Source organism: Crocodylus porosus, unplaced genomic scaffold (genome assembly GCF_001723895.1).
Source record: "Crocodylus porosus isolate Cpor-Errol unplaced genomic scaffold, CroPor_comp1, whole genome shotgun sequence".
Lineage (NCBI taxonomy): Eukaryota > Metazoa > Chordata > Crocodylia > Crocodylidae > Crocodylus > Crocodylus porosus.
In genome coordinates, this window is record NW_017728907.1 from 6,816,105 (window position 1) to 6,834,480 (window position 18,376).

General features: G+C 41.2%; 1 protein-coding gene across 3 annotated transcripts in view; it reads left to right on the forward strand.

Moving 5' to 3' along the window:
* The window catches only part of KCNT2 (potassium sodium-activated channel subfamily T member 2), a 259,822-nt gene that overhangs the window by 202,696 nt on the left and 38,750 nt on the right, over window positions 1–18,376 (forward strand). For all 3 annotated transcript variants that reach the window (XM_019530701.1, XM_019530703.1, XM_019530704.1), the window contains 2 exons: window positions 4,319–4,430; window positions 17,463–17,564. In XM_019530701.1, the coding sequence (XP_019386246.1) occupies window positions 4,319–4,430; window positions 17,463–17,564 (214 nt within the window). The remainder of the gene's footprint in view (window positions 1–4,318; window positions 4,431–17,462; window positions 17,565–18,376) is intronic.

Here is an 18,376-nt window from a genome sequence, read left to right on the forward strand (position 1 = left end):
ATCTCCCGAGGTCCCTTCCAGCCCTGATGTCTATGAAATCTATGAAATCAGATCTTCTAGGTGATTCCAATTGTGGGTTTGAATAATGAATCATAGCGTTGTAGTTCTCTTTTATTGTAGAGAAAAAAAGGAAGCAATGAACAATTCACCCTATCAAACTAAGAGTCTGGAAAGTTAATTTCTATTAAAATTAATGTACAGTTATTTACTAAATATGAGCAATCCAAGCCTCATTTTCAGAAGTTCCAGTTTTTAAAGAGCCATTTCACTGTTATCATAGAATCATAGAAAATTAAAGTTGAAAGGAACCTCAGGAGGTCATCTAGTCCAATCCCCTGCTCAAAAAAGGATCATCCCCTCCCTACTAGATCATTCCAGCTAGGGCTTTGATGAATGAGGCCTTAAAAACCTCTAAGGTTGAAGATTCCACCACTCCCCTAGGTAATCACACTTAAGTTCTTCCTAATATCCAACTTAAACTTCCATTACTGTAACTTGAGGCTATGCATCTTGTTCTGGCATCTGGCAGTACTGAGGACAGTCTAGCTCCATCCTCTTTAGAACTACCCTTTACGTAGTTGAAGGCTGGCATCAAATCCCCTGTCAGTCTTCTCTTCTGCAAAATAGATAAGACCAGTTCCCTTAGCCTCTCCTCATAAGTCATGTTCCCCAGCCCCGTCACCATTTTTGCTGCCCCCCCTAATCCCAGACTCTACAACTTGTCCACATCCTCTCTGTATTGGGAGGCCCAAAACTGGACACAGTACTCCAGATGTGGCCTCAGAAGTGCACAACAGGGAGGAATAACTACTTCCCTCAATCTGCTGGCAATACTCCTACTAATGCAGCCCAGTATGCTGTCATCCTTTTTGGCACCAAAGGTACACTGTTGGCTTATATTCAGCTTATTTTCCACTGTAGCCCCAGGTCCTTTTCTGCAGAGCTGCTGCTTAGCCAGTTGGTCCCAAGCCCGTAGCAGTTCACAGGATTGTTCTTTCCTTAATGTAGGACATTGCACATATCCTTGTTGAACCTCATAAGATATCTTTTGGTCCAATTCTCCAATTTGTCTAGGTAACTCTGAATCCTAGCCCTACCCTCCAGTGTATCTACTACCCCCCCCCCCCCGAAGCTTGGTGTCAGTTGTGAACTTGCTGAGGGTGCACTCCATCCCATCTTCCAGATCGCTAATGAAGATATTGAACAGAACCAGCCCAATACCTGGAGCACTCCACTTGTTACCACCTTCCAACTAGACATTGAGCTGTTAATCACTACCCACTGAGCCCGACAAGCCTGACAAAAACCAGCTTTGTATCCACCATACAGTCCATTCATCCAACCCTTAATTCTTCAGCTTGCTTACAAGAATGCTGTGGGAGACCATATCAAAACCCTTGCTAAAGTCAAGGTATATCATATCCACTGCTTTCCCTGCATCCACAAAGCCAGTTATATCATCAGAGAAGGCAATCACTTTGTGCAGGCATGACTTACCATTGGTGAATCCATGATGACTGGTCCTGATCACTTTCTTCTTCTCCAAGTGATTAAAATGTATTCCTTGAGCACCTGCTCCATGATTTTTCCAGGGACTGAGGTGAGGCTGACTGTTCTGTATTTCCCTGGATCCTCCTTCACTTTCTTAAACATAGGCACTATATTTGCCCTTTTCCAAACATCCAGGGCCTCCCCCATCTGAGTAAAAGTGCAGAGATACCTGGGGAGTCTGATATTGAAGTTTTGCCTGCCTATGGCCAGAGGTGCAGGGCCCCAGAACCCAGACTCCCCCTGCAGTTTTCACCCCCCTGTGCCTTAACACACACACAGTGTCACCTATGTCATGACTTTCACTTGTCAGCAGTTTGAGCTACAGTTTCCCAGAAACCCCTACACCTATATCCTTGAAACTTGGCAGGATTTGTGGCCTCAGCAAGTGCTACCACCCCTGCAGTTTTCACTCCACTGTGGCTTAACACACACACGTGCCAAGAGTTTTACTTGTCAGCAGCTTGAGGTGCAGTTTCCCAGAGACCCCTACACCTCTCCTTGAACCTTGACAGGCTCTGTGGGTTCAGAACGTGCTACCATCCCTGCAACTTTCACCTTGTTGTGGCTTAACACACACATGTGAAGTGAGTTTTGCTTTCAGGATTTGAGCTGCAGTTTCCAAGAAATCCCTGCATCCAACACCTTGACACTTGGCTTCATGCACTCCGCAGCAGCTACCATTCGTCCAAGGTTCATCTGAAACAGCCAAAAAACAACAAAGTTATAGATATTTAATTGATTCCTCATTATACTCTATGGCTGGATCTCCGAATAGCTGAATCTTTCCGGAATCTTTTCTGAATCTATTCGGAAGCTCTAAATCAATTTGGGAAGCCTAAAGCTTCTCGTGATTCAATTCAGATTCATAGATTTGGCCTTCATATCATCTGAATCATCTCCAAATCCAAATCGTGATCTGAAGCTTTGCACAGCCCTACTCTCCATCCCCTGAAGAAGGGAATCTCCAACCACCACCATCCATTGCTTCCTCTTCACAGCAGCGGCAAGCAGAGAAAGAGCTGGAAATGGCAGTGGCAGTGAATATGGGATTGTGACATCCTTCAACCATCTCTCTGGGTCTTCTAATCTGCTGCCTCTCACTTTCTGCATCTCTTTCCAAGCCAACCTTCCCTAACAAACTCCTCTGTAGTTGGCCTGTTTGCTGACCTTGATCTTGAAGGGTTTCCTTTTCCCTGCAAAGCTCTTTCCTCGCAGCAAGCTTACACTGAAGGAGAGAACTTCCAAGCAAACTCCCTAGCAAAATCCCCTCATTCTGGACTCTAGTTAAACAAGGGGATTAAGTATTAATCTTTAATAATGACCCTGGAAATATGGTGCAATGACACAATACCAGGAGTTTTAGCTGCTTAAAATAAAACTATATAGGTTACTTAGTCTTAATTACATATAAAAAAGAGAGAGAGAAAAAACAATCTCACTTTACAGGCTCTCCCTCAAAGAAGGGGGGAGCAAACTGACCTGCAAACTGACTTGCGAACTGTCTGCAATCTGCCTGGTTTGCTTTCTGTGTTTGCTATTATATTTAACCTAAAAGCCTTAGAGCAAACCTAGTTATGTTTAGTCCCATGATTCATTACTAGATTCATTCACAGTTCGCAGTTCTAGACACTTTGAAACATTGAGTCGGACCCGAAAACCCAACTACACAGGTGGTTTTGTGGTTTGCCAGTTTACCACATGACAGCTTGGAAGACTTAGTGTTGGTCTTACATAGTTACACTATAATAAGGCACAGGGACTTTCATTAGTTGTGATCAGTAGTGGAACTGAGATGGGGAGGCTGACCAGGGCAGCAGTCCCAGATACCACCTTAATGGGAAGGGGGTGTGTGCAAAAATGGTGACTATAGGAGTGGCAGCTGCCTGCCTCTACCACCAGCCCTGCATAGCTGGCACTGCCCCATGCATTACAGCTACCCTGGGCATGGAGCTCCCTTACTGTGCATCTAGTTGAGATTGTAATATGCCCAAGTCTGTGTTCAGGCAGATCTCTCCTGGCCCAGTGCAGTTTTGAACTGCACCTCTTAAAAATTGCCCTTGAACATTCTGAGGCATGACTATGTCCCTAGCTACTCTATTTTTGGCACATGACATTAAAGGTTATTCATAAATTTAACAGTTAGGCAGCTGCCTCTGAAATGGTGTCAATGCAACACACTTCTCAAATTTATTCACATTTTAGGCATGTAAATATTTCAAAACATAATTTTAGGGCCCATTTGATTGACTCATTGATTTACATCACTGCTTTTTAATCAATTTCAGTTGTACATTAATAAGTACTTTGATACTTACTATCAATCAGTAGAGTCTGCAGACACATTTACATAGCATGTAAGTATAGAAAAAAAATCAACTTGTAAAACCTTTTTTTGTAAATATAGTGGCCATTTATGGCCTTCTAATTAAGGTGCTTCAATCTTAAAACTATTTGGGGGAGGAGGGTTTGTATAGATTTGGGTCACACTAAAAGCTCAAACAATTATAACACATTTTCTTTACTCTGTTAAAATGTTATACAAACTCCACTTTTGCAAATATGACACTTGTTTCTCTGTGTATCTGCAGAATAGGTTTTCTGCAGCATTCTCTGCTATTACAGTTATGTTTTCTTTTGCCAAAAGCTAGAATTTTCATTGACTTAATTATAGATATTGAGGTGCGCATATAGTACAGCATTATGCAGACCTTATAACAGCAAATTGTGATCTTTAGAGGTGTAACTGTAACATCTCTTTAAAATATAGGTTGTTTTCAAGTCTAAGCATTATCACCGAATTAACTCACCCAGCCAATATGAGATTTATGCAGTTCAGAGCCAAAGACTGCTACTCTCTTGCTCTATCCAAACTGGAAAAGGTAAGAATATCTGCATTTTTTTAACTGGGCTAAATATCACATAAGTTAATCTTATCCCTTTATTGTTTTGTTGAAAGCCATTCAGAAAAGGTTGAAATAGCAGTGAAATAATTTTCTTAGTTGGAGAGGAAGAAGCATACACTTTATGAAAAAAGAAAAGAAAAAAGAAAACACAACAAATATATATGTTTTTACATTTATAGTTAGTGAAATGATTTAGGGAAACAGATAGATTTCTGATAGACACAATTAATGTGATTTTCTAAGAAGCTGTTAGGAAATTACTGTGGAAAATATTTAGACCGATTTGCAACAACATAGTAATATACCCTCTTGGCCTAATATATATTGTAACAGGGAGCCAGAGGCTCCTGTTACATTAAAGGACAGTGCAGTAGGCTAACCTTGCAGTAGTCTGGCAGCTGAGCAAATGCCAGCTGGACTGCAACAAGTTTACAGTGTGGGGCAGAGTCCTAGACACCCTGAAAGAAAAGGCTGCAACCAGCTGGGTAAAGCAGTAGCAGGGAAGGGCAGACTGACCATGAAACCCAAGGCAAACCCCCTGTGCTAAATTAGGAAGTCACCTGACCACAAGGGGAAGTGCTCCAGGACATATAAGCCCAGTACCAGGAGCAAGGCTGGAAGTTTAGGCCTGTATTGTGCAGGGAGTGGAGCTCTGGAGATGGAGGGGATGAAAGAAACAGCCTGTCACACACCCAATGCGTCCATAAAAGCTGGGAAGTGAAAGCCAAAAGAGAAAGGGTTTGCCAGATGGTATAAAGCCAGACTAGTCGGGGCAGGGGGTTGTTTGAAAGAGTTTGCTTGTATTTGCTTTGCACTTAAGTTGATACCAGAGGAGGAGTGCATTGTGGCTAGAGACGTAAGTGGTGGGGGAAAATATTGCACCTGAATCCTGACCCTCCCACCTGCAGGGCCATTGCAAATCGGCACACATAGGTGCTGTGTGTAGTGGTAAAGGAGAGACTGCATGCCGAGTCACACCAGGCACTGCAGGAGGGCACCTCTGTGGTGCTGCTGCTGTCACTGGCCACTGCAAATTTTAGGAGGGGCTGTTAGCCCTGGCCTTCTATCACCTGTGGCTAGAGGGGTGGCATGGAGCCATGGGTACACCTAAGAGGCACCCAGAGTAGAGCCCTGTAGGGGTCAGAGACCATAAAGAGGCTGAGTGGCACGAGAACAACCTAGCCTGGGACATGGACCCAGGAGACTAAGTGGTATGCAAGCAGCCTTGCCTGAGTCTGGTACCCTGGGTGTCTGAAGGGGCCACTCAAAATGATCAAGAACTATCCGTGAAGCATAGGCAATGACCTTCTACAGGGAAGGATGGAGGCCAAGAATACATGAGGCTGTGAGTCCATAAGGTGGCTGGTGCCCTGAGGCGACAGGGCTAAGAGGGCCACAGTGTAGTACCATAGGGGGCAAGACTGACAATGGCCGGTTGAGGATGAGGCTCATTTCAGGACCCTCCCTATACTCCATAAGGTGCATCAAGGTGTGGCAGGAAAGGTTAAAAAGAAAGGGAACCCCAAGGACATAGAGTGGAGAAGAGGCTGCTTGACCAGCAGGGGGTGTTGCAGCCATCCTTGGGGTCTGAGTACATCTATAAGTGTAACAAAATGCATTGTGCTAGTAGTCATTTTAAAGATCCTGTAACTGCATTCCGCAACAGTTTTCAATACCCTGAATAGCTCTATTTTGTATTTGCTTTTATATTTTTTATGTATTGATTCATGAGGAAATTAATGGGTACCCCTTTCTAGCACCATCCATTTGGGGAAAAATGGAGGGGCAATCCATCTTTGGTTACATCTGACAACTGACATCCACTTCTTTAAGGCTTTTATATATATTGGAGGTGGGAAACAGAGGTTCTGGGCTGAGAAATTCTTTTTTGCTCAGAACAATTGTTTGACCCATGGTCAAATTGGCTGCTGATGAGAATCTTGCTTATTCTTCCTATAGAAATGGGATGGTTAAGTCATGACATCTATTTGACAAATTCTCATTCTTTCTGTTCAGAAATTGTCATCTAGTATTCTTGTTTTCTTGAATGTAGAATTCAGCTTATTTCACAACATGATTTTTTGTTGATTGCCAAAAACACATTATTATTATTATTATTATTATACCTAGGAGCTCTAGTACCAGTTTGGGAACTCTGTAGTGCTGTTGCATTTGGGAGTCAAATTTAATTTGTTGTAAATATTATATAACATTTGTTGAAAATATGGAAGTGAGTAGCACATTTTAACAGCTAGATAATACAAATCAAGCTGCTTATATATACTAGTATTCTAAAGTTCAGTCACTCAATTCCCTATGCATGATAAGGTTCTTCTAGAAGTCTTTTTTTTTTTTTTTTTTAGCATATGCAGGGTAAGTTTTTTGGAAACTTCAGACAGTCTGTTGCCTTCACTTACTGTGTCATGCCCGAAATAAGTTAATAGGCTGTCTTTGTAAGGGGCTGACATTCATTTATTCTGAAAAGTGATAGGTATTCATTTACATGCTGCAACAATAAAGGTGATGCTTAATGTTGTTGGTTGTGGCCCCTGAGGTAGAATCTCACACTAAATAAGTTAATGGTGATCCATTATGCTCAGTTCAACGTTTGTATTCTAATGATAAACATGCAAGAGAATGTTAAGTTTTGGAACAGTGTCTTCAGATGCATGGAGAGCTAGGTGCAGAAAGTCACATGCTAGGTCCTAGGAGGTCCAATAGAGTAGTATCATCTCAATACAAAGTGCCTCTTTTGCCCACTTAAAGAAAGCTTGCATCTATGATTCATTTTAGCACTTCTCCTTAACTTTTCATAAACACAGCACTGCCTAGAATCACTTGTGTATTAGAACACGAAGTGCCAATAGCTTCAGGTGTTCCTCCACAGTAGTGTCCCTTGACGCACTATAACTAGGGGCCTACCTAACTTGAGGAGGTGGCAAGCCAATTTCACAGGGAGATCATGGGTGGGGGGGAGCCGTCATATTTATAGGCTGATTACAGTGGGGACCCTCCATGCCTCTGATTGGCTGAGGGGCCCTGTTGACCTTACCCATCATCTCTGATTGGCTGCAAGTGATGTCCATCTGGTTGTGAGGGCTGCCCATCATGTCAATCCTTCCCTCACCACTGATTGCTGGAGAGGGGCAGGGCACATGAGAGGCAGCTCTTTCAGCTAATCAGCGGTGAGGGGCAGGGCTGGCAGCCATCTTAAGCTGTTCTTCATGTGGACAGCCCTCTTCCTCCTTCTATCCAATGGGCTGCAGCACTGGGCTGCAGCACTATGAAGACTCCTGGCTCACTCTGGGGCACTAGCATTTTATTTTCAGTAAGCTGTCTTTCTTTTTTCTCCCACAGATTTCATGGATTTTAAGGACATAGTCCACTTTCTCAGGCAATGACGCGTTTTGCAATGTCTATGAAATCCACAAAATTGCAGTTTCAGTAGGTCTCTAACTATAACCTACAGGAAGCTCTAGGCATACACCTTAACTACAGTACAGCTAGGTGATAAGGGGTGCTTACTAGGGAATCATTATTACCTGTATTGCGTTGCATTTGCTTTTGCTTTTGGGTAGTTTGGGAGAGAGTTGATGGAAATCTGGCTGCATTATAGGCAATGAACGGGATTTTAACCAAGTCATATTTTATACCTCACAAGACTATTGTGAAAATAAAGTGTGCATGGGAGGCAGAGGTAACTGCAGCATTTCTGTCCCAAAACATTTGGTTAAATTACAGGTCTAAACAAAGTTGTGAATAAAGGTTGGAAACTGAAGAAAGGACATTCAATTAACTTCTTGTCCACACTCTTTCAATATAACATACGAGTAGATAAATTGTCTCAAAGAAATAACATTTTCTTCCTTGTGGTTGAAGGTGTCTACAGTTGACAATATTTCCCATTCATTTCACTCTTACCAGTAACAATGGAGCACTTCACAGGTGGTGTTGTAGTTCATTGGACTTCTCAGAATCCCCTCATGTAAAATGAAATGCAATTTAAAACTTGAGTGAAAATTATCTAATATGGTCAAATGTACAGATGATTCTTATTCCTAGTCTAAGCTCCCCAGCTTCAGAAGAGACTCCAAAGGCAGGGTAGTCATCTTTAGTTAATGGTTATAAACACACATGCAAAATTGACTTCAAGGTTTAATGGACTGTCGAAGCAAGATATCTGAATCACAGAAGAATTCCATCTGCTGTTACAGCTGTACCTTTTCTTAGTTAAACAAAAAATCCCACAGAAAAAACAGCAAAAAATCACAAATAGCAACAGAAAAGGCAGGAGTTTTTACTCAGAAAAAAGAGAGATGATGAAATATGTTTAAGCCATATGTTTGAAGCCAAAACTTATCTTTTCCAGTTCTGTTCAGGCAAACAAAACAAAACAAAACAAAGCAAAAAACAGCACAAAAAGAAACAGTCTCCCCCCTGCCCCCTCCCCTGACAACAACTCTAAGGTGGCTATTTCATGGAGTCCTGGCTGGAATAAGTCCTGAAGTGAGGCAGACCACATTGGAGTGTCACAGCCTAGTTTTCCTTTAAACTAATTTTTTGGGAGGACAATTTAATTAGACAAACTTTTAAAAAGGTGCATGCTTTAGGGCTGTGTGGAATTGAATCAGGACAGTGATCTGAATCAACAAATCGAATCACTGTTCCTGATTCCGGTCGAATCCAAATCAAATACAGCCCATTTTGCACACACAGGGGAGATATATCCCCTCTTAAGGTGTATGACCATATTGGTTGTGTGTGCTGAAAAATATGGGAGAGCCCTCGATACATTTACCTGAGGCATCTAGAGGCTACAAACTTTTTTGAACTCCTTTTAGGATAGGATGTATCACCTCCATTTTTTTTCCATAGCAGAGTTAATTGTATTTGAAATAACCCTAACAAATTTATTTGCAGCAATGCCATGAGCTGTTAAAAACAGTGCTAAATTTGCAGCTATAAATTGGTGTTAATCCATTCACTTCAAGGGGTCTCTGCTGACTTAGGTTTTGAATAGTGTCATAGAAAAAATTGATCTTTTGCCATAATTGCCAAACTGTAAAAATATAAAATCAGTTCTGATAGCTCTCAAAGATTTGTTTTATATATTTTGTTTGTATTTGTTTTCATTCACCAAACAAATGAAAACAGCTCCAGGAGCAGAGATTTATAAATTATTCAATTGGGTATTTTCTGGCATTTTCTATAAAGAGGAAGAAGTCCTTGGTGTAATGAACACTTGAGCATTTTATACGAAATAGAGCATCATCAATATAAGGTAGTAAATTGGGGATGGGCAATTATTTATCCTATGGGGAACAGAGTTTTAGTGAACTGTCACAGACTGGATCAGTATCCCTATCCCCACACTGCACAGGAGCTCACCAACCCTCCCCCCCCAAGCATCCCCATCCCCTCTGCCTAGCTGGGTGCCCTGCCTCAGGGTCCTAGCTGGTCTCCATGGAGACTCATGAATTGTGAAGTGCTGATGGCACTGGTCCAGGGCCCAGGCCCAGGCCCAAGCCCAGGCCCAGGGCAAAGGTGTGATCTAATCCCTGCACATCCCTGCCCACAGAACTGGTGCCCGTTGCAGGCACATGCAGGCATTGGGTCACGGCTCTGCTCTGCGCTCAACTGGGATGGGGCTGGGGACTGGAATCTGGGGGAGTAGCATCTGGGAGTGAGATGGGTGGGTAGGTGGAACTGGGGCTGGGATTGTGGTGCCCTGGCCCTGCGCTCTCACCACCTGTGATCCTATCCAATCCACAATGTCCCGTCACTTTCTATAAGCTTACATCAGCTCCCACCCTGTGCACTAGAAGCAGCACCAGGTGGGCACCAGCATTAGCTGTGGACACTGCCACGTGCAGATGCTGCCAGCAAATTCCCAGTGGGGATCAGGGCAACTGCCTGGGACAACAGTTGATGTGCTAATGCAGCAACATCATCTGTGGACCTGTGCAGCCACTTCAGTCCCCACCTAGAACCTGTCACCCAGGTCCACAGCTGTTGCCAGTGCCTGCTTGGTACTGCTTTCATCATGCAGTGTGGGAGCTGGTGTAAGCTGCAAAGGGGGCCAGGGCATGTCCAGCATGACCCAACAGCTCCTGGCTTCCCATGGGCTGGATTCCATGACTTTGCAGCTGCCCACCTGTGGGCTGGATACAATCAGTTGACAGGCTGGATCTATCCTGTGGGCCATATTTTGTCCATTCCTGTACTAAGGCAACCTGCCTCATAATATCGTTCCATTTCCCCTCAGAGAGAGGAGTGAAATAAGCCTGGATTTCCCACATCCCGGGTGATTGGGAGTTGAATAAAATGGCACCACCACATTCTTGTGCCTTCTACTCACTTATGAATCTAGCCCTGAAAAAAAATGAACAAAATTATTCATCAAATTCAACTGAATTCACAAATATTTTCTGATGCCCAAAGCTGCATTTTTGGGAAACAGGCTTTTTCTAAAAAATAAAAAATAGTAATTTACAGAGTTCTAGTCCTAACCCTAATGTTAAGCTCCTTTCTGTGGAAGAGTTAATCTTTGGATTCTTATTTTTGGTTTTCAATTTTGCTTATGAATTAACAACTAGATTTAAATTTTTGGGGAGCATATAGTGCATGCCTACATATCAGAGGCAGCATGTCTTAGGTTCTAAACAATTTACTAGAGCTGTGGTACCTATGTGAAAGCCAACAGCTATAAAACCTCAGCCTCAACCCTTAAGCACCCCTAAGAGTATATAAGTGCCTAAGTTTTCATCACTAATGTAACTTTGGCTATACAGACGGCTTGCATTTCTCCCAGAACAAAAGGATTTCTTCCAGATGTCTACAGGAGTGCATGTGCACTGCCCACTTCAGGTACCTTGTGACGTATTTGAGATGATGCTAACACTTTTTCCTGGGACCTCCTGGTATGCATCTGTAAGGTTCTTATACATCATTTCAGGGACAGCCCTGTCCAGCTATGTAGTCTCATTGACTGCCTACTGGAAGAGAAGCAGCAATGCAATATGGAACTGCTACAAGCGTAAATGGTTGTGCTGCTCCTGTTCCAATCCAGGTCTGGGACAATGAGAACCACCTTGAGTAAAATGTCTATTTACAACTTTACATGCTTAAAGATCTGCTTCCGCATGTATCCAGAATCGCTTAGCTCATCTTTGGCTAAGTTCAATACTGAACAACTGCTAACACACAGTGCATTAGGATAGGGGTGTCAAAGATCTTGCCCACCCCATGGAGTTCCTAAGGGGTCTGGGAATTTGGTGATGAAACAAACAGGAATGGGGCCCACCACTGAACTCCTAGCTATGGAGCTGTGTTGGGGGCATGTTGTTGTCATCGTGATCAGAGGAACAATGGCTGTATTAACTCCTATGAAGCTACCACTTGTCCTGCCACCACTGCTTCTGGGTCCTGACCCAGCATATGACATTTCCTGTAGTTCACATCCAGCTCATGAGGAGCCCCACAGTCCAGACCTGGCCTGAGTCCCAAGTGAGTATGACACCCCTGCATTAGTGTAACTGAATAAAATAAAATAAAAACAGTATATAAACAAAAAAAACCCCTCCTATCTCTACCTCTTATGTAAACATTTCTTTCACTGGGCTACAGAACTATACTCATATTTACTACGTCTCTGGACACTGCGTACAGAGTGGCAGAGCTTCAACAAAGTGAGAGAATGCCTGCATCCCAGCCTAGCCTAGCTTAATAATTATAGCATACTCTTTAGAAGTGAGAACTGTGGGTTTGAAGACCTTCAGGCATAAAACCCACATTTTAGATTCCTGGACTGTGGTTTAGCCACTAGCATAAAAACAGATGCCACCAAAGGTAGCATGTTCAAATAAAAAATAGTGAGCTATTGAAATTCAGCAGGGGGATTTGGGCTGTGAATCCCAATCTAATATAGGTACCCAAAGCCATGAAAGAGGTCAGATTTTAGATTGACTTAGACTTGGAGCATGCAAGTAATAGTGGTGGGTAGATGGTGTCTGATTAGAAATGTTCTGTTGATCCTTCAGTGTAGGCATGCACTGTATGCTCCCTTAGGGCACATCCAGACAAGAGTGGCAATATGTCTGCAGTACCACATACTGTACATTCAGTTGTTCTCTATACTGTAAAGGAGCAGCATGGGGGGGAGGGGGGGGATGACCCCTGGTTATCCAGGGGACAGAAAAACCTGTGCAAAAAAACCCCTGAGCATTGCATGTGGAGGCAACGTGCACCACTCAAAACTGGAGAGCCATGCTCCAGCTTCCAGCCAGGCTCCAAATGGCAGGATCACTGCTGCTGTAGCCCCAGGAAGCCCCCAGGACCCCAGGGAAGGCTGCTGGGGCCAAGATGCACCACTGCTAGTTGTCCCTGGAGAACCAAATGTCCTCATTTATCTGGATGCAGCCCTAAAGATTAAAAGTGTCTTATATAAGGTACCTGAAGACAATATACTACAGAATATTTTCTGTACACTCAAGATCAGTTTCAAAGCTTCAAAACTGACACAAGAAGCTTGTTAAGAGGCTTGTCAAATACGAAAAGGCACTGCCTCTATTTTTTTTTCTCAAAATTTTAGGCTTCATCCAGATTTTTACAGCTTTCTCAGAAACATGCTATATTTGCTACTGGTTGCTAATCTAAAAGGATGAATGGTTTGATTAGATTATGGCAATTCCATAATCTATAACTACTATCTACAATGGAGAAGGAATCTATTTGCAATCCTATATCACTGACAGTATAGTCTGTGAAGCTCCTTTGATATTATACCAAAAAATGCAAGAAAAAGAATGTCACAATGGAAAGAGAAGTAGTAAGGATTTGGTCCACCTTTGAAGGAGAAGAATACAGAATGAAACAATACAAAAAAGTATGGAAACAGAATATTAAAATATCAAAGTATAGACACTGTCACTTTCTTTAAAAGAAATGTCACTGAAAGGTACTTTATACTGGCAGGCTATTGGGACTTACCCATTAGGTTGTAAGCTTTCTAACTTTTTTGCAGTATGACATTGAGTAATAATTGTAAGGGAAAATACTGATGAAATATTTCCAGGGTGAGACAATATCATGAGGATTATACTATGTCAGTGAGAGCATACATTCCCAAATCTTCTTAGGATCCCATCTTTAGCTCTTAATTTCTTTTAGAAATACAGCAGCTACAACAATTCAGCAGCTAACAACAATGAAGGACTTTTCAGCCTGCAACTTGGAGTCACATAAACAGAGAGGAGATGACTGGCGATGCATAAACCTCCCTATCTATTAATAACTCTGTATATCAACAACAATTTTAAAATGGAAATTTATATTAGTAGTTTTAGAGGTCATGTTTATGCTAAACTCTTTAATTATTTCTCAAGATGAGAAATGCTTTTTCCATAAATATATGCTTTTCCTATGACTGAATTTTAATGTGTGTCACTAGAAATATTACTGGGTACCATATTTAATAAGAAATACAAGTGTCAGTGGTATTTCAGTGCCTTTCTAGCATCCAGAGCTACAGTATTCACTGGAACATTAATGAGTTTACAAGTAACAAATCAGAAACTAGAGATAATTTTATTTTTATCATCTTTCTTAAGCAAGGGGGGAAAAGGAAGCTCACAATATGAGACAGAGAGGAGATGGAATATGAAATATTTAAGAGGAAACCATTTTCAAGATCTTGTTTTGAAATAAACTATATATGGTTAAGAAAAAAGTCCTCCCTCCCACTTTTCCAAGTTTTAGGTGGAAGCCAAAAATATTACCCAAAGCATTGCATCTTTTTTCCTTTGACCTCTCCCCCTCCCCTTTTTTGGCACCAAAAACAGACTCCACTATTCATTTATCCACTACTGAGCAGATGGAAGAATAAATGTAATACCTTCAATTTGTTTGATGGAGGGTCATTCAATTCACAGTCATTATCTACAATATAATTTATGGTTTGAATCTAAAAGTCTTTATTTAATTTTAACTGTCTGGAAATCAAAGAAAAATGTACATTTAATCATGGAATATTAAGCAAAAAAGGATTATATTATACACATACCAGTTTTACCACAGGAAATTACTATGATATTTTCTCCACTCTCTTCCACTGTTTTAAAAATTAGATACACCTGTACAATATTAAAATCAAAATCTTTAAAAGCAGTTACATTACTAAACCCATTCACCTCAGTGATATTACATGTAAAGTTAAGGCCTGATCAGCTAAAATCAGGCTATGTCTATTAGTTATAAACACACAGCTCTTAAAAATATTTAGCAGTGCTAAGAGCACAATACCTTAAAATAAATGTTTCTCTTGAAAGCATCACAAAAGTAGATGATTGCGCTGCAGAAACATATTTAATATTTTGGTGAATGGTGAATAAGATTACACAGAAAAGAAAAATAAATTTGGATAATGCTTCCCACACTGGCCATGAAACAAGCCACTTCAAATCATTTTCTTTATTAGATTGTGTCTATATTATTTTCTCTCCTCCCTCTGTTGGAATTTTCAGCTCACAAGTTCTAACTGGTCATGTTTAATAACAGAATCAGTTTTCTTTTTACCCTAAGAGTCATATAATAGAGTACTGACAGAGTCTAAACCACAAAGTCTAGACTTAAATTCCTGCCAATGTGGAAGTCACGGAATCATAGAAAATTAGGGCTGGAAGAGATCTCAGGAGGTCATCTAGTCCAAACCCTTCTCAAAGCAGGACCAGCCCCAACTAGATCATCCCACCCAAAGCTTTTTCTAGCCAGGTTTTAAAAATCTCCAAGGATGGAGATTCCACCACCTGTCTGGGTAACCTGTTCCAATGCTTTTCTACCCTCCTAGTGAGAAAATTTTTCCTAATATCTAACCTAAACTTCCCTTCCTGCAACTTGAGAACATTGCTCCTTGTTCTGTTATCTGCCACCACTGAGAAAAGTCTAGCTCCATCTTCTTTTGAACCCCCAAAGTGTTCAAGACCATATGTTTTTAGTTCAATCTATTTATAGTAAATAAACCATATGGCCGGTGTTTTCTCTGAAGCAGCTTGATTATTTCCACTGAATCATTCTACTGCTATTAATGAGAGTAGTTTGGCCAGCACCAAATACTTTGGAAAACACCAGCCAGAAATAATATGTTTTGGCATCATCATTATCAATTTATATGTATCTGAATATCTCTTTTCCCAATGCTTTCCACAGCCACTTCTTTTATGATAATTATGCTCTCTCTTCAAAAATAGTAATCAACACTAAATACAACCTAACATGTTAGTGACAATGCTTTCTTTGACTTTTGAGTACAAATAGGTATACACTCTTTTTTATCAAGAGAAATATTTCTGTAATATTTTCTTAATCATGTTATAGATTTCTTTAGTAAGATCCAACTGTTGCAGTACTTCATACAATGTTAAAAATTCTTGGAGAAGGAATACCTTTCTCTACTAGAATAATTGAACTTTAGAGTACTTTGTGTATCACCCTCCTGTTTTCATATTCAGTTAATCTATAATGACTGTTTTAGGTCTTAGTATTCTAGTCACATAAACCACACAGACAAGAACCAGAGAAGCAGGAACCCACACAGGAAAAAACAGAATTTAACTGCATATTCTTTTCTTTTAGACTACCTTCTGTATGGAAGTACAATCTAAGATACTTAAGACACCAGAGAGAAAAACAGGAAACTTTTTAAATTACACAAATAGAATTAATAGAAATTAATAGGTATTTCTGAATAGCTGTTGGTACCTCATTAAGGCTTGTTTTGTATTACTCAGAGTGCCTTGTCTTTAACAGCAGCCTTGATATTAACAGTCCTAGGATTAACCTCCCACTCTACATGTTAGGAAGTTATCTGATTGCCAAATGAGCTTACTATCATTGGATTAGGCTGTATACAGAGCCTCCTAACACTGGCCAACTCTGGTAATTTGGGGATAGTGGAGATGTTAAGTACAGACTGTTACAATTCTTTGGGGTTTAAAGTAGGGGAAATGCACAAGTGAATTGATTAACTGGCAGGAAAGCAAACAGAGAAGATGACCTCCATTGACAGTTTGCCTTTGACTTCTGTGGGGTTAGTCTCAGGGGCTAATTACCAATTTGTTTACTGGTAAGCATTAAACAAGTACTAACATGATTCACCTTATTAGGCTCTCCTTAGTGGCTCCTAGTACAGGCCTCAGACTATAGAAAAGTCAGTAGGAAATAGGCAGAAGGGCCCTTATTACACCAAACAAATCTGCTAGCCTGGTCTCATACTGGTACAGGGGAATACACTAAGGACATAGACAGAAATTATCTTTGTTGTGTGACTGGCTGTTTGAAAGAGCTCTACAGCCATGCCCTAACAGAAGGGCATGACTGCAAAGCACTTCAAAAGTACCCAATTGTGGGACAAATTAATCTGCAGGCTGGGCAAACCTCAAACAGAGCTCCTGTGCCTCTCTTTGCCTCCTCCCATCCTGAAGACAGCACTGGGGCTGAGAGGGGGTGAGGGGGCAGGACTAGGGGAGAGAGCATGCAGACATATAACCTCTCTCCCCTGGATTGACTCAGAAGTGGAGATCTATTGCTGCTCCCCCTCCCTCCAAAGCCAAACAGTGAACATCTGTTAGGTAGTAGGGGGTTCACTTTCTGTGAAGCACTGTGAGTTACAGTGGGGGGCTGCATGTGTGTCAGCCCCCTAAGAGGATGACATTCATGAAACATATATAGCAATAGGGTTTTTAACGCTTCTGCCTTTCTATACCTGTGTTTAGTGTTGACAGTTCTTTTGTATATACATGATGCAAATATATGATAATCCAGAGAGAGGGAGCTGTATACTTAGATGATACTTACTGTATTTTTTTTAAGATTTCTTAAAATGACATCTTCTATTGGACCAGTTACATAGTTGGAATAGAGTTAAACAAGCTTTTGGATACAAAATATTCTTCTTCAGGTCACAAACCAAACAACAACATCTGTATTGATTTTTCTTTTTTATTCTTTGAACAGAAAGAGCGAGAGAAGGGTTCTAATCTTGCATTTATGTTTCGACTGCCTTTTGCTGCTGGAAGGGTTTTCAGCATCAGTATGTTGGACACACTGCTTTACCAGGTACTATAATATAACATTATCTGCTGTACCACTACTGCTGTACCACATAAATACGTTGTTATTATATAACTACTTATTCTTTATACACAGTTTTTAGAGGACATCCTGCCTTTCAAACACTGAAGACTATGCAATAATGTACTGATATTTAAGATATCAACCTGCATATAATAAATCATTACTAAACTGAAGAGTTACTTGTAAAGTAGTTCAAGGAAAAGCTTTGATTTTTTTAGAAATATGTTATATTCTTCTTTCATATGACTCATGTAGATACAGAACAGCAACTATACTTTTAAATTTAGGTGGCTGAGCCAGATAATTGTCAGGAGCAGCAGAGTGTATCACTGTGTATCACTGTGCAGCAGAGTGTATCATTCCTTCATAGTTGTGGATTGGGCATTGAGTTGTTATATGTCCCATGGTCTATTCTGGGTGACCACAGTCGCACACTAGAGAGTTTTTAATTTTCCATCAGTGCATCAAATATCCCATGGTTTGTGCAGATACAGTTTAGAGTTGCCCATGAGCAGGGAAGAGAGAGGACCCGAGCAACTATAGGCCCGTCAGTCTTACCTCAATCCTTACCTCAATCCTAGGGAAACTATTTGAAAAGATCCTCAAGGAGCACATCTGTGATGGGCCGGCTTCAGGGATAATGCTCAAGGGCAACCAGCATGGTTTCATTAGGGGCAGGTTATGTCAGACCAACCTGATTGCCTTTTATGATCAGGTCACAAAGGCAATGGATGCAGGTGTCGCCATGGACATAGTCTTTCTAGACTTCAGCAAGGCCTTTGACACTGTCTCCC